The following is a 16,245-nucleotide window of genomic DNA, read 5'->3' on the forward strand; positions in this document are numbered from 1 at the left end:
AATTAGTAATTGATCTGCCGAACTATCTAGTCCATCCTATCAAAACCGCTATAGTATGGACTGTACATCGGGTTTACAGCGCTTAAATAGTTTCTAGGCGTCAAATTCAACGTATCAAGAATGATTCGTTAGGGTTTGTGGGGCTAGTGTTATTTAGCGTGCATTGGTAGCGCGGCACGCGATAGTCCGCCCACATAAGAATGCTTCTGCCGTGGCCCGGAATAGAACCAGTGACCTCGTACTCACCCCCGGAACGCCATGGATAAAGCGGAAAAAGAAAACGCCGTTGACAAGGTCAGAATCTTCAACCGTGTGCGGTTAGGCTTTTAACCTTACTTACGATGCCCTTGACAGCAATAAAAGTCTCTTTGATCTGCGCGTGTACATGCAGTATGAGCGTTATCGGTCGGGTTCAACGCACGTGAACATCATGCTGCGCTTCCCGCACCAAGAATACCGGATGGACTGCATTCCCACATGGAGCAATAAATCAAGCCAGGGCCGTTACCATCATGCCTTGTTCTATTCGGCATTGTCGAGTTTTGTTATGATAAGACTAGCACGAGGAACATAAGGCCAAGATGGTCAGAACAATCAGAACGCACTGCAGTAGTATAACCTTATACTAGCTACGCTATACGAGCATGCTTTCGTGAAGGGCCGCGTGTTTTCGTTGCTATCGCCGAGTCCCGTCATCCGCTGCTATAGGTTAACAGCATACAAAGCTCTCATCAGGGCAAAATCAGAATATGCGGACCTAATATGGAGTCCATATAAACAATATTTAATTAAAAAAGTAGAATGGGTGCAGGATTTAGCCTTGGAGTTTATCTATTCTACCTATTCGTGTTTCTCGAACGTATCTGTCCTTCGCGATAGGGCGAAGATGAGAAACCTCGATCAGCGTAGAATGGCGTCCAGATTAAAATTTATCTGTCAGCTTTATCATGGTCACTTCAAAATACCACGTGAACGTCACATAACTTAGCCGTCCATGCACTTTGACCGTACGCAACAAATCAAAACAGTTAGGCAACCATTTAGTTACCTTAACATACATCAATATTCCCTATTTCCTCATGCAATTTCATTGTGGAATAAACTACCACATGTAGTTTCCCTCATTCTACTTCATTATCTAATAAACTACCACAAGAAGTAGTTAATGCTAATACGACACATTCATTCGTTCATCTTGTGAATAATTTTTCTTTTGATTGGTAGCATCCTACACACAAGGAAGGAAATTAATCAATTCTCGTGTGTGTCCATGGTAGAGTGTATAAGCGCGACTGGACGAGGACGTAGAAAGAAACAGATACACAGACACAGCGCTTCACTTTCAACTATAGATTTTATTTTCGCTCGCATCGATAAATATATGCCGTGCGAGCGGAAACAAACGTAACAGTAAAAAAAGAACATTGAGTGGTGCATTTCGTTGAAACGAACACGTGTGCAAGGCAAGGGAAAAACATGTACTATAATGGTCACAAAGAAAAACCAAGGAATCGTATCTCCTTTTCCGATAGTGACACCGAAGGCTTGCTTACGCACTTTTGCTCAAATTTTGCAATCTCGTAGGCCTCTACAATCTCCCTCGTCATCCTGCTATGAGCCTTGTACAGAATGGAAGTGCTTTCAAAGATGGGTTTGCAGGAACAATCTCGGCAGTGAATACCCAAATGACCTGAGATTACATTAGTGACGTTATGTTGATGCTCTTTTAATCTCTCGTTGATGCATCTGCCGGTTTGACCAATATACGTTCTTCCGCATGAAAGTGGGATGGCATAGACAACGTTATGAGTACAGGTTACAAATTGTTTCCGATGTTGGGTAGAACATGCGTGCCTTTTGTTATTCTCTGTGTTAACCTGCTTGCATAGCCTCCGTAGACGCTCAGGGGCAGAGAAAACCACGTCTACCCCCGATTTCGCCGCTATTCTTCTGAGATAATGTGAAATGCAATGAATGTATGGTACCACAGCAACTTTCTTTACTCTAGCATTGGCACTGCTTTCATTCGACGCGTTTTTGCACTTCTTGCTTAAGCCCTCCGCGACAGAAGCTAGCATACGCATCGGGTAACCAGAATCTGCCAGGCGCGTGGCCTGCTCTTTGAAACTGGCTTCCATTTTGGGGTCACACGACTTCGTCAGAGAATTGCTGAAACACGATGTTACTACTGCGCGTTTTACAAGTTTTGAATGAGCGGAATGAAATGGTAGGACTGGTCTATTGCCTCTCGGCTGATAACTCCAGCATGTCATTTGTGGATAAAGGTAAAATCCCAAGTCTAAAAACCTTATGAAATTGCCTACGGGGACTTCATGTGTCAAAGACAAAGGGGACAACACTTTAGTGAATGAGGTTACGGTTTTTGAAACCAGCGAGTCAAAATTGTCAGATTTGTGATTTAAAAGGATTAGAAAATCGTCAACGAATCAGAACACTTTCGCGACATCGGTGTCATTTTTCAGGGATTCATCAAGAACCTGGTCGCGGTTAGCTAGATACAAGTCACTTAAGCAGGGAGCAATACATGACCCAATGCATATACCATCTTTTTGTTTGACAACATTGCAACCCCAATCGGAGCCAATCCTCCTCCGCCAATCCTTGATGATGGGTGAGTGCCACTGTAGCACAAGGGATAGAGAAAGGTGAATAAGCGGGTACATTTAGATACACGTCTTACGTCTCTTCGCATGCCCCTTTAATCCCCATCCCCATTGTTCGTGACGTCACTGCGTTGTCGTCTCGCACTGAGCATCCGCCTGTTTTGGTGTTTGCATTTCGGAACAACGTGTGAAAAGTGTACCGCATAAACACAAACATTGCATAAAATTTTGTTTATTTATTTATTTATTTATTTATTGTACCCTCAGGGCATACAATGCAATAGATAAGGGGAGGGGATGTCATCACAAATAGAAAAAAAGAAACGCGAATACACAGCGAGCAAATAAACAATCATGTTATCAAATACGTACCTCGCGCAATTGAAATTGTGTTTTATACGCACGGACAAAGAAAAGCCAAACAAAAGAATACGTAAACTGAACAGATACGAGCACCAAGAAATCGAAATGTTGTTTTTGCTTTCATGGAGTTTTGACCTGCGCAACACAACACCATAACGTGTTCTAGTTTTTCTTTCGCCAGAGTACAGCAGATCGGTCGTCATTCCATAGCGGTCGCCGTAGCCCTAACGTCATCGTCTTGTTGCTCCGCGCCCGTTACGGCGAGCAAAGAGAGCACGGCCCCAAAAATGTATATGCGAGCATAGAGCGCTTTTCTGTGACAGATAAAACGACTTTCATTTCCTTGTGTGCCCCTACGGAGGTGCGGCAATAAAAGGGCTAACGTTAAGTCGCGCGGCCACACGGTTAGCCTGAAGTTTCCGGTTCTCCCTGCCGTAAAATAGCGAGAAAGGATTCGTCTCGGTTTCCTTTACTTATTTTACTCTTTATTTTGACATACACTGCAGCCCACCATGGGCTATAGCAGGAGCGGCGATTATACCATACGTCAACTGCAGACAAAAATTGGTCAGGGGCAAAGAGCGAACGTTTCCGGGCAATGTATTCTAACGTTCAATTACTGAGGGAAAGAAATGGCTATGCTTCTACATGTCAGTTCTGTATTGCAATGGCAAATGGTATAGGTTATGAGAACAATGGGTGAGGGAATTATCTAAGCGAGTACAACGTGGAGAGTTAATTAAGGTGTGCAGGAACTTCATACTTTCGTTGTGGCGACGTGTTGCCAGAGGGGTCAAGTTGAGGTTAGAGAGGTTAGAAGAAGGTAAAAATTCCTATCGTAGCGACGGTAGATGAAACGAACAGCTTTATTTTCTATGGACTCAATCTTGTTAATATCGTTTTTATGAAAATTATTCCAAACAATAGATCCATATTCAAGGACTGTGCGGATTAGTGTTTTTCATGTTAGCAGTTTAGTTTCTTGAGGAGCCACATGAAAGGTGCGTTAGAGATAGCCGAGTTTATTTGATGATTTCGTACATATTGTTCCAATATGCTTGCTCCAAAATAAAGATAATTCGAGGTACTTATATTCGGGTACCTTTAGCAGAACGGTGTTATTGAAATCGTACGAGAAAACCGAAGGAGTTCAACATCTAGGAAATGTAATTGAAACGGTTTTGGTCAATTTCACTCATCTGCCAGGATGTTACACCATGAGCAAAAATATTAGAATGCGTAGTTAAGAAAAGTATGATATTCAGGAAAGTTAACATTGTGGTAGAAGACGCAATCATCAGCATAGAGACGTATGCTAGTAATTATTTTTTGTGGTAAGTCTTTAATGCAAAGTAGAAAAAGAACTAGGCCGAAGACTGCACCCAGCAGCACGCTCGAGGAAACATTAGCAGTAGGGGAGTCAGAAGCATTATAGCGTAAATATTGGAACTGGTCAGGCAGAAAAATGACAATCCAGTCAACGATTTCAGAATTATTTAGGATGAGGCTTAGTTTTAACAGTAGTTTATGATGAAGCACAGTTACGAACGCTTTGGACAGATCTATGAAAATTGCGTCAATCTGTGTACCAAGGTCTAGTGCTTTAGCAATGCCATGCGTGAATTCAACCAGGTGGGTTGCGGTGCTAACACCACGGCGAAAACCATGCTGACAATCACTTAGTGTTTTATTGGAGTCTAGGTAATGCATTATGAATTTGTGTATTACATGTTCGAGGATCATATGTTCAAGTGGGAGGTTAGGAAAACGGTCGGTAGTTCGTTAACATTTGCTTATTACCAAATTTGTGAAAAAGTACAATTGTAGCTCTTCACCACGAAGAAGCAACAAATGTGGTTGCCAGTGATTTTTTAAATATGACTGCAAGATAACGACTATTCCAAGGGGAGTAACATACAAGGAAACCATTGCAAGTGCCATCAGGACCCCAAGAATTCTTACTATCGAGTTTTAGTACTAAATTAAGAATACCTTCAAGTAATACAGAGAGGTCCCTAATTGTTGATGCTATACCACATCGAAAAGAAGAGAGTTCGAGGTTACCTTGAGTAAAAATGTATTGAAAATATTAGTTAAAGGCAGATGCGATTTTATTGGAGTTACTAGTAGAATCTTCATTCATTACAAAAGTGGTGTTATCAGTCCCGCAAAGTAAGATGGGTGGCCAATTTTTTTTATTGCTTTTAGGAAGCTGAGGTAATTTTATTTAAAATACGAGTCTTTCGCCGATTTAGCTCGATGTTCCTCCTTCACTTGGTTAAACATTGCAGTTTTAGCAGCATCACCACTCAGCTTTGAGCGCCGTACTCTATTGACATGTCGTGACAAGTCTAAAATACCTGTCGTCATGCATGGCTTAGATAAGTTCTTTCTTGCTTTTAACAGGGACAAAACAGTGAATGAATTATAGAACAAGGTTTTCGAAAACAGAAACTAATATATTGCAGGGTAGCCAGCGCTGGCCAGGAAGTGCTACGGCAATTTGAGTGTGCAAAATGCTGACACAAGAAAAATGCTTGCCGCGCCCTCTTTGCTAAAACGTGAACTCCGTGTCACCGGCATCATTATCACAATGGAAGTATACACGTTCGTACTGACGATTTATCCACTTCGTCGGGATCAAGATCCGCATTCGTAATTCCATCATTCGGAATACGTCAAAGTTGTCGTCTTTCCCACGGGACATGATCAATGGTAGCCGAGCTCCGCGCAATAATATCGGCCACCAAGATTCTTCAAGCACAGGAGAAACCTCTTTTCTGATCTATTCTCGCAGACTCATGATTGCAGCGCTTTTGCCCGCGTGATTCAAACCCAGCGATGATTTATCAGATTTCGGCTGCAGCTACTTCACCCGGCCATCAGACGAAGCTGCAATAGATTCCTGGGCATGTCGGTATATATAGCAGATAAAACCGAAGCCGGCAAAACGGCTAGACAAGCACATAGTTACACTCTTGTCAAACTAACTCAATTCCCGAGGGCTGATGCTACGCAAGTCTATAACAACTATGCAGGTCTATAACACAAGTTTTCTCCATTAGACGCCAATCCTATGAACAGTCTTTTGAATAGAGTTTACCTCCATGTGCAGTTTCCAATCTCTGCTGGTGCTGGCCGTGACATAGACTCTCTCATTCATCGTATCAGGTTAGAAGTGGGCTACATAGGCAGCTTTTTGTATCGTACGCCTTATTTCACGTGCGGTCATAAATGGGAAAATGTAGAACACGTTCTATTAAGCTGTTCCAAGTTTTAACAGCAAAGATTTACTTTGAAAGCAACGTTGATGACCCTTGATAACCATCCTTTTAGCGTAGAAAACTTGATTGGACCATGGGATAAGGCATCATTGCAGCGATCAGCTATGAAAGTTTTGATAACCTCCTTTATTGAAAGTAACAGTGTGTCTATGTATAAACACTTTGTATGTCCTTATGTGTTATTGCTATGTCGCAGAATTCTGTGCAGGTTATAGACTGTGCTGTGTGCGGTTTTCTTTTCTACTCACTGTTGTTGTTTAATCATGTTTATGAAATGGGCTTCGTTGCCAGATCATTTGTTTGTTTGTTCATTATCACCTCATGTTATCATCCTTTGCTCATTGGGGAAGTCTATCGTTCGTGGAGAGGCTGGCGGCAAAACAGTTGCCAGCATTTCCAATGTCATCAGAATAACTCGCACTCACACACCGCGCAGTATAGGGAGGCCCCGAAAATGGCTACGAGAGGTTGGAGCTATAGGACAGGATTTGTTCGCATTTGCAGCTGAATCGGCACTCTAATCTGTAAAAACAAGGACTGGAAAGTGTTGAAAGTGCTTTGAGAGCGATGAACAAGGAGCGCTATAGACTTTTTGCTGCACTAGACTAGACTCGAGGTTTTAAATGTGCGTATGGTCCTGCGTACGCGTATCAGTTAATATTTATTACAGCGACGCTGTTAGCCTCTCAGGGGTCGGCATTTTTCGTGTCCGTTTGCGAACAAAAATTGTCATGATCAGCATACCCCCCTAAGCAATCAAAAAATGCAATGGCACATCTCCTTTGTAATGCAGAGGCTATAAGCAATCAGCAAAGTGAAGCGAACAGTTCATACACTCATTGAAATCAGACATACAGCGTTAAGAACAGCGTACGTTTCAATAAAGAACAAGCTCAAAACAAGCGTTTGTCATCATCAGCAATAGCTCATACCTCCGTAAGGTAGAGACTACAAGCGCTCAGCAGAGTGGAGCGAACAGTGCGTACATTCATTGAAATCACCCATAGAACACACATAACTGCCTATGTTTCAACAAAGAACAAGCGCAAAACAAGCATCTGAACCATCAATAAAGCACTGCGTACCCTCCTCAGCAGTTGTAGTAGTTATTTTGCAACAGCTTCGCTGGACATCCACTTTCGCAAGGCCGGGATGGCGAGAAAGCACAGATTTGCGTCCGGTCCTGCGGCGAGCCTCGGCGTCGGCAGCGGCGGCATAACCAAGCGAAACAGCGCAGCGAAAGATAAAAGCGAACGGGGAGCGCAGCGGGGAGGAGAGGAGAGTGCAGTGGAATCATGGCTGAAAGCGTAGGAGGGTATGGCGAAAGCGTGAGAAGAGAAGCGCAGTCAGGCGACGATGATTACGATATGGCGCAAGGGTACGTATACCGAACGTCGTCTGGAAGGTCTGTCGGCTGCGGTTGCTGTGAACCGCGGCCACGGGTCCCCCATGCGCTGGCTCTCGCGATAGGTTGCTGCACCATTGGAAAGCTCGCCATGACCGCATTCGCCGTTGGAGAGCTAATAAACACAACCGCCGCCTCCGAAAGCGAATTAATTACCTAAACGCCGAAATCATCCAGCATCCTATCTTACTCGGGTCAATGGCCCACTGTGTGTGATCAGCTCAAGAAGAAACGCCATTTAGGGTCTGTTTGGCGACTTCTAAGGGCTCGCCTCGACCCTCAGTCCACTCGAACAGCTAACGTGCATCCTATACGAAAACTGATTAACAACTAGCCGACATTAGACGCTGTCTACAGAGATCTCCGTTCGACTGATCTCGCACCACCCGATACCCCCGAGTACACAGACTATGACGGACTCGACAATCCTGATTCACATCTGTCGGCCCCGATCACCCTTTCAGAGCTTCGTCGAGCTGTCGCCGAACTCCGTGCGAACACTAGCCCGGGCTCGGATGGCATTACCAACAAACAGCTCCGCAACTTAACTGGGGCGGACTACCTCTCTCTCCTCAAGCAGATCAATAATGCGTGGGCTGAGAGATACATGCCCCAGGAATGGAAGCATGCTGAAATCATATGGAGCGCATCATACTTGTTCGCCTCACAGAACTCTTGCACAACATTAAGTACTTACCACATACCTCATAGGTTACCTCATAGGTTACTGCGCACATATCTCTATGCAGGACGCTCTTCTGCAAATCTATGAACTGCGGGCTGTTGTCGCTATAGATATGAAGAAAGCATTCGACAACGTGGCTCAAGACGCTATGCTTTAAACGTAGTTTTTTCAGCTCCTAACAAACTCGAAAAAATATGTGACGGACTGGATCGTAGAGTTTCAACAAAAATAAAAGTAAATGGTCGTAAGTGCACGGTCAAGCATAAGGAAAACCTTGTCAAGTGTAGGTCGCCCATTGTCTACTCTTCGCCCATATCGTCTGGAAAAGTATACATCGGCCAAACGGGTCGGTGTGTAAACACAATACTTCTGGAGCACAAAAGGCAACGGGGGGGAAACACTCATTCCCACATTAAAGGGCACTGCTCACAACGTGGGTGCTGGCCGCTTTACAATGATACTACAGTTTTATCGCACCATAAGGATCAGCTGACCAGAGAAATAATCGAAGCCTTTCACATTCACAAGAGAGGAGAGGGTTGTATCAGTCAGTCATCTGTGCATCTAAGCCATGGTGAGGTTGCCTTTTTGGCAGAGCACTAAAGGAAGAAAATATTATGTAATAAAGAATGTTTGTTAGGGGTGCAACAAATACGATAGGATTGCACACCATGATAGATAGGTGCCATATCTTTGACGCCCGAGTATGGGCAAATGAATTTAAAAAATACCTTTAATCTTGCCTTGATTATCTTTGACGCCTGAGGGTGCGCACGTATATAAATATGAAGTATGTGTTCTGAAATAAAATAGTTGCGATTGCAGCGAGTGTCGTCTTTTCTTGTGTGTCTTCACTGTGTCCGTGTCAGTACGCTGCTCCACCAGCAAGGTATGATGTTTAATCACCAACTAGCCCAACCTTCCACATTACTGAGCTACTAACCCAATGATAGCAGAGCTGCATGCCCTGGCTGCAGCTTTCCGTCATCTTCCTCCGAATTCTTTACAACTTCCGATCATATATTTACTGATTCGATAGACGCTTGTCGCAAACTTCTGCAAGGAACGCTTCCCGCCTCACTAGCCTCTTTCACAACAAATTCTTTACGCACACCGGTGGAGGTTGTGTGGATTCCTGATCATGTGGGACTGTCGGGGAATGAACGGGCTAATCAAATCGTCTGTGAAGCTTTACTCCAGGCTCCCGACATCCCCGAACCAACTCCGCACACTTCGCGCTACACACCGTACAGCCTAGAATCCTATCGTCTCCTTGGGCACGTCTTTCCCCCTCACCGCTCGGCACTCCCGCGTGCTCAAGGCGTTCTGCTGCGGCAGGCGCAGTTACAACTCTTTGCTCTCGCCAACCCGCCTACGCATTCTCCGTGCTTTCGCAGATGAACCTCCTCCTGTTTGCCCTTCTTGTGGAGATTACCCCAACTCCCAACAAATCCTGTGGCCCTGTCCCCTACCTGTATCTTCCCTCTCTCTTTCCATGTACCCTTCACCCCTCTACCCTACCGGCTGCGTGACTGACAAAAGCCACTTCCTTACCGGCACAAGAGTACCTGGCGGAGTTCATCAAGGCTGCGTTGAAGGATTGCACTGGCGACGCCTTGGACTGAGGGCCTCCACCAGCTCCACTATTGATGTTAAATAAAGTGTTCATCTCTCTCTATCTCTCTCCAGATTAGCGTGGCAGTCGCGGCACACTTCGCTCCGTTTGCAACGTGCCGCACGAGACAGATTGCCCGCGCCAGTCAATATATCGCGAAATGAAAACACGTATAGAGCTGCGCTCTAATTTCGCATTAGAGAATATCGTAATCGTCGGTGATTTTTTAAAACCAAATCACTGTTTGCCTCTTCTCCCGGCTTTCCGGGCGCTGTCGCTGTGGTCTTACCCGCGCATGCAGCTGGGTTTCTTGCAACACCACCAGATGACACTCGCCTCTGGGCATCCCGGCCAGCTCCACCAAAGCAGCGTTTAACAGTTTGTGCGTATGGCACATGCTGTGCTTGCGTTCCTATGCGAAAAAAGTGCAAGTGCTGGGCTGTGGAGGTCTCGTGCTGGCATGTGGTAGTGTAAACATTACATTCGTCCAAAGCCTGAAGAGAGTTCTTGGAGCTGGCGTCTCGACAGCGTACTGGCCACGTATGCAAAAGGAGCACGTAAACACGCGCCAGAAAAATGGCTCCAAAGCGTGCACTCAGCGTCGAGGACACCCAGGCTCGAAAGAAGCGTCGCGCGGAACAGGAGCGTCTTCCCTACGGAGCGAAACGTGGTGCAGACCGCGAATGTGTGTATATACAATGTATACATGCAATTATAATAATTAATTGAATTACGTATAGCCCATAATTCAAATAAGGTTTAACACTTCTGCCACGATGCGATGTGCCATGTGAGGCAATGATAATGCTCAGTCCTCTCAGAGATTATGAACAGTGACGCACAACAACGGCTCAAGCGAACATGTCTCCATGTGTGTGCTGTGGACTACGCAAACAGCTGTGGTGCACTTAAGGGAACGTTTAACATCGACTCACCACTTTCGTATATGAGAAAATGCTGAAGAAATTGCACATTCGCCATCAACATCACCGCTATTTATCGTCAATCAAAGCAAACAGCATACAAAGCTTCGCTTAAATCGATTCCCACAGTGCGTGGGATCAGCCAATCTTTTTTTTTTTATGTACAGAAGAGCGCAGGCCAGAATGTGGCTTAAGAAACAGTGGATTTAGTAAACCGCACAATGAAATCCGCAGTATGTAAGAACTAAATGAAGATAACAAGAATTATTTAAGAGGAAGCTTTAGCTCGGGCCCAACTCCTACGCGGCCTATTCAAATACATGTAAAAATGCAAAAATGTTTTTATGAGATAAACCCTGGACCGATTTTGATTAAATTTGTTGCATTTGAAAGAGACAGTTAAATTCTAGTGACTGTTGGAAGCGGAATTTCGATTTAGGGCTTGAATTTTCTTAAAACGATTTTCAAATATTTGACCGTTTGAAAAAAATAGAAGCACGAAGTTTACAAATTCATAGCTGTGCATCAAGAACTGATATCGCGGTTCTGTAAACGGCATCCATTAGATCATTCAAAGCGGACAAATTCAATATGTCATTTTACATCTTACGTGAATTTGTTACGTTGGTTACAACGGTTTTGCAAAAGTTCTATTTCCCTATGATTAAATTTTTTTATATTCATGTGCAACATATCAATTTTGTCCGCTTTAGATGTACTATTAGATGCAGTTCACAGAATTGTATTATCATTTTTAGTGGTTGAGTTACAGAGTTGTAAACTTGATAGTTTCGTTTCTTGAAAATTTTCAATTTTCGCCAATTTTTAATAAAAAATTTACAACCTAACTCAAAAATTCGAAACCAACAGTCACTAGATTTTAAGTTTTTCTTTTAAATGCAGCAAACCCCGTCAAATTTGGTGCAGTGGTTGCCGAGGAAAACGAATTCTCCTTTTACATGTATTTAGATAGGAGCACCCGAGCTAAAGCTTCCTCTTAAGCGTAGGGAGGTAACAGATCTTGCGAAGAAAACAACGCTTTATTTCTATGCTCAGAATGTTGTGGTTGTCGATGAATAGCATGCAGCAAAATGTCCAAGAATGCGCGCTACGGCACCCACCAGCCAGATGGAGGCCGCTCCCAGCCTCGGTGTAATATGATCCGCCGCGTGCGCGAAAGCAGGCAGCCTAGGCGCTGTGATGTTGTGCAATCACGGTATACGGCGGAGCCCGCTAAATGCCACGTATGCACAGTCGGGACAATTACCGGTGTACAGTAACGCTCTGCTAAAACTGTCTAATTGACACTTTAACAGGGTAGATAAAACGGGGCGGTTCTCTTGTTCCCGAACTCTCAACTTTACTTAACCGGATATACCTATATCGCCTCTCCCCTTCAAGATGACGACTGGGTGTCCGAATAATCCGATGGCTTGATTGGCCGACCAATGTGAGCGCATGGTTGGCGGTTGCGACGCTACGGTGTCGCCTGCTGTTCCGGTTGCTGTTCCGGTCGCTTGTGCATGAGGTGAATATTGGTCTCCTGGCGGATATTGCGCCTCTGTAGCAATTCAATGCACGTTGCGAAGAAAGCAGCGGTTTATTTTCGTGATCAAAGCGTGGTGGTTGCCGATGGGCACCAAGCAACAGGATGTCCAAGAATGTGCGCGACGGCGTGCATCTACGGGACGGAGACCCATCGCAGCATCGGCGTAATATGATCCGCCGCCTGTGCGGCCTGTGAGTCTTTCTCTCGCGCGACGTCAAGGCACCGGCGGGGTCGGCCTTCTTTACACTGCCATTTTAACAGGCTCGCGGAAACGGGGCGGATGGCACGTTCCTAAACTCACAACTCTATTTAACTGTGTGTATATCAGGATATATATTAGAAATCAAGGTATGCAATTAAACAGCGGCGATATGTACGAGGAACAAGCAAAGGTAAATTCATTGAGTATGTAACGAACGCAGTAAATGCTGAAGCAAATGTACCTTTAAATTAACGTGCTTATGTCACTTAAGAAAGCATGTTAAATGGTCAGCGATAAATCAGCGGACAGCAAGAGTATATCGGTAGGCAGGGCGTTTCATTCCATGATAGAGTGTATAAGCGCGACTGAACAAGGACGTATAAAGAAGCAGATACACAGAGACAGCGCCTTCACTTTCAAATATAGGTTTTTATTTTTCGCACGCATCGATAAATAAATACTGTACGAGCGGAAACAAACGTGACAGCAAAAAAAAGAACATTCAGTGGGGCATTTCGATGAACAGTACACGTGTGCAAGGTATGGTGAAAACATATACTGCAATGGTTACAAAGATAAATCGAGGAATCTATCTCCTTTTCAGATAGCGACACTGACGGCTTGCTCACGCACCTTTCCTCTAATTCTGCAATTTCGTAGGCCTCCACAATCTCCCTTGTCATCCTGCTATGAGTCCTATACAGAATCGAAGTACTTTCAAACATGGGTTTGCAGGAACAATCTCGGCAATGAATACCCAAGTGACCCGAGATTACCCTAGGGACGTTGTGTCGATGTTCTTTTAATCTCTCATTGATGCATCTGCTGGTTTGACCATCATACGTTCTTCCGCACGAAAGTGGAATGGCATAGACAACGTTATGAGTGCAGGTTACAAATTGTGTGCGATGTTGAGTAGAACATGCGTGCATTTTGTTATTCTCTGTATTAACCTGTTTGCATAGCTCCTGTAGACGTTCAGGGGCAGAGAAAATCACGTCCACCCCCGATTTCGCCGGTATTCTTCTGAGATTATGTGAAATGCAATGAATGTATGTTACCACAGTAACTTTCTTTGCTCTAGCATAGGCACTGCTTCAATTCGATGCGTTTTTATATTTCCTGCTTAAGCCCTCCGCGACAGAGGTGAACATATATGCATGCATCGGGTAACCAGAATCTGCCAGGCGCTTGGCCTGCTCTCTGAAACTGGCTTCCACTTTGTGGTCACGTGACTTCGTCAGAGAATTATTGAAACACAATATTACTACTGCGCGTTTTACAAGTTTTTAATGAGCGGAATGAAACGGTAGGACTGGTTTATTGCCTCTCGGCTGATAACTCGAGCAGGCCTTTTGTGGAGAAAAGCACAATCCCAAGTCTAAAAACCTTATGAAATTGCCTATGGGAACTTCATGTGTCAACGACAAAGGGGACAGCACTTCAGTGAAAGAGGTTGTGGTTTTTGAAACCAGCGAGTCCAAATTGTCTGACTCGTTAGTTATTCAATATGATTAAAAAATTGTCAACAAGTCTAAACTCTTTTGAGACTTCGGTGTTATTTTTCAGGCGTTCGTCAAGAACCTGGTCACGGTTAGCTAGATATAAGTCACTTAAGCAGGGAGCAATAGATGACCCAGTGCATATGCCATCTTTTTGTGTGACATCATTTCCGTCCCATGTCGCGTAAGTCGAGTTAACATAAAAACGAAGAAGTTCTAAAAATCTGTCGCAAATAAGATTCTAAAAATCTTTTGATGCTGTTATCATTACATGTTTGATTGAAAATTTGAAGATATTAGGGCAAGCGATTTCGGAAGCTATCTTGTTTGCGCAGTGGTGTAATACCTATGGTTGAACCTGGTGATGATGGCTCAAGACAGGACGACGGGTTCTGTCGATCACCGTTCCAGAGGTGGAAACCAGGTATGCGAGCGAATGTGTGGGTGCTACACAAAAATTAGCATCCTCATCAAGCAAGTATTTGAATAAAAAGCAATCAAACAGGATGGCAGCTTCCATTGTGATAGAATACTGCTCTAGTAGTAAACCAGTTTGGAGTCAAAGGAATCGCTATTGTCCGATGTTTTTTTTTTTTCAGTTGTCCTTTTCATCATGATTGTTATTGTATTCATCTCTCCCTGCCTACCTTGCCCCAGCGAGGAGTAGTAGTCTAAGCCGCTTTGGATGAGGAATAACCGATCCAACCTCGAAAACAATTGACTACCCCGTGCATTCTGGGCGTATTTTTCGAGTATACATCAAATGACAATGCATCGCCAGCTAAGAGCGTAACGGGAGACAGATTGGTGAGATCATGCAGCTGGAGCTTTCACTCTTCGCACCAGAAAGCTAAGAGAGCTTATCTAGCTTACTGACGAGCCGCATCTTTTTGCCACCAGTCGACTGGATCGAAGCTCAGAAAACATTTCTGACCTTGTTATACGTGACGTTTCCGCTAAAGCCAGATGACGCGCAGGAGACACGTAACGTTGTCACGGGAAATGCATTTCACCGTTTAGCAGAAAAGTTCTGTGTTTCTCTTATTGCTTTATCAATGAAGGTCGTCAAAAAGACAATGAAATCGTAGTGATTGACGTCTTTATTGCGATTGCGCAAAAGTGTACAAAGAGCCGCAGCGCATTGTTCTCATTTGTCGCTCGCACTTACCTGCTACGAAAGGGATAGCTGGGCTACGAAGATAAGCAAGCGGCTAGATAACCTGTCATCGTGTCTTCCTTTCAGTTCGTCATTATTAAGACATACCGGGAGTTCATATAATACAGCCGACCTCTTCCAGTCGCAACAAGCCGAAGCGGAGCAGCGTTGTCCTTGTCCTCGTAAAAATGATACCGCGGGTATGTGGCCACGTTAACGCGAAAGCGGATACGGCGGCATACGAAAAAAAGGAGAGAGGAAGCGAATGCAGGGAAAGAGTTGACTCCGCCGCCGCAGCTGCCGCCGCAATACGGTGGCCTTCAGCGTGACTTCCTACTGACGTCGCCCCAGTGGTGCCGCAACAACCGGCCTTGCCACTTCGCTCTCTCTCCCCTTCCCCGATGTTCCATGGCCCGCTTTAAGAATCCTCGCTCATGAAACCACCCGCCGGTCGCACGCTGCATTGCTCGCGTACTTCTCAGCTGCTCGCAATCCGCGCGCTTCCTTTCAGCGGCGCGCAGTAGCACGCTGTGCTTAGTAGTAGCACGCCACAAGAGGACAGTCATGGCGACGCCCAGGCCCGACATTTTGAGGAAGTACCTCGAGCTCGAACAGCCGGATGATGTGGTCTTCTGCACATACGTGTATATCGACGGCACGCTGGAGAATGTGCGCGCCAAGACGCGGACCCTCGACTTCGAGCCGAAAGCCCCGGAAGGTGAAGCTTGCTGCTTACGTTACTTCTTGTACGCGAGCTTCTCGTAAGAAAAAGCTTTCAACTGTAAGAATAGTCGATGCAATACTCAAGTTCAAACTAACAATATAGCAAAGTCATAGCAATAGTCACACTCAAACTAGCAAAAGCAAGGTTACAGTTAGCAACGGGATACGATAATTATGCGTGTTGAATGAAATTGACTTCTACAGTTTTCATTCA

General features: G+C 44.7%; 1 protein-coding gene across 2 annotated transcripts in view; it reads left to right on the forward strand.

Annotated features, from left to right (window-relative positions):
* Positions 1–16,245, forward strand: part of LOC126535828 (glutamine synthetase-like) — a 75,858-nt gene that overhangs the window by 34,843 nt on the left and 24,770 nt on the right. The window contains exon 1 of one of the 2 annotated variants that reach the window (XM_050182661.3): positions 15,416–16,026. The exons of the other annotated variant lie outside the window; for it this stretch is intronic. Within the exon in view, the coding sequence (XP_050038618.1) occupies positions 15,873–16,026 (154 nt within the window). The 5' untranslated portion in view covers positions 15,416–15,872. Of the gene's footprint in view, positions 1–15,415; positions 16,027–16,245 lie in introns of those variants that run through there. 2 annotated transcript variants of the gene reach the window in all.

This window comes from Dermacentor andersoni, chromosome 4 (assembly GCF_023375885.2).
Source record: "Dermacentor andersoni chromosome 4, qqDerAnde1_hic_scaffold, whole genome shotgun sequence".
NCBI classification, from domain to species: Eukaryota; Metazoa; Arthropoda; class Arachnida; order Ixodida; family Ixodidae; genus Dermacentor; species Dermacentor andersoni.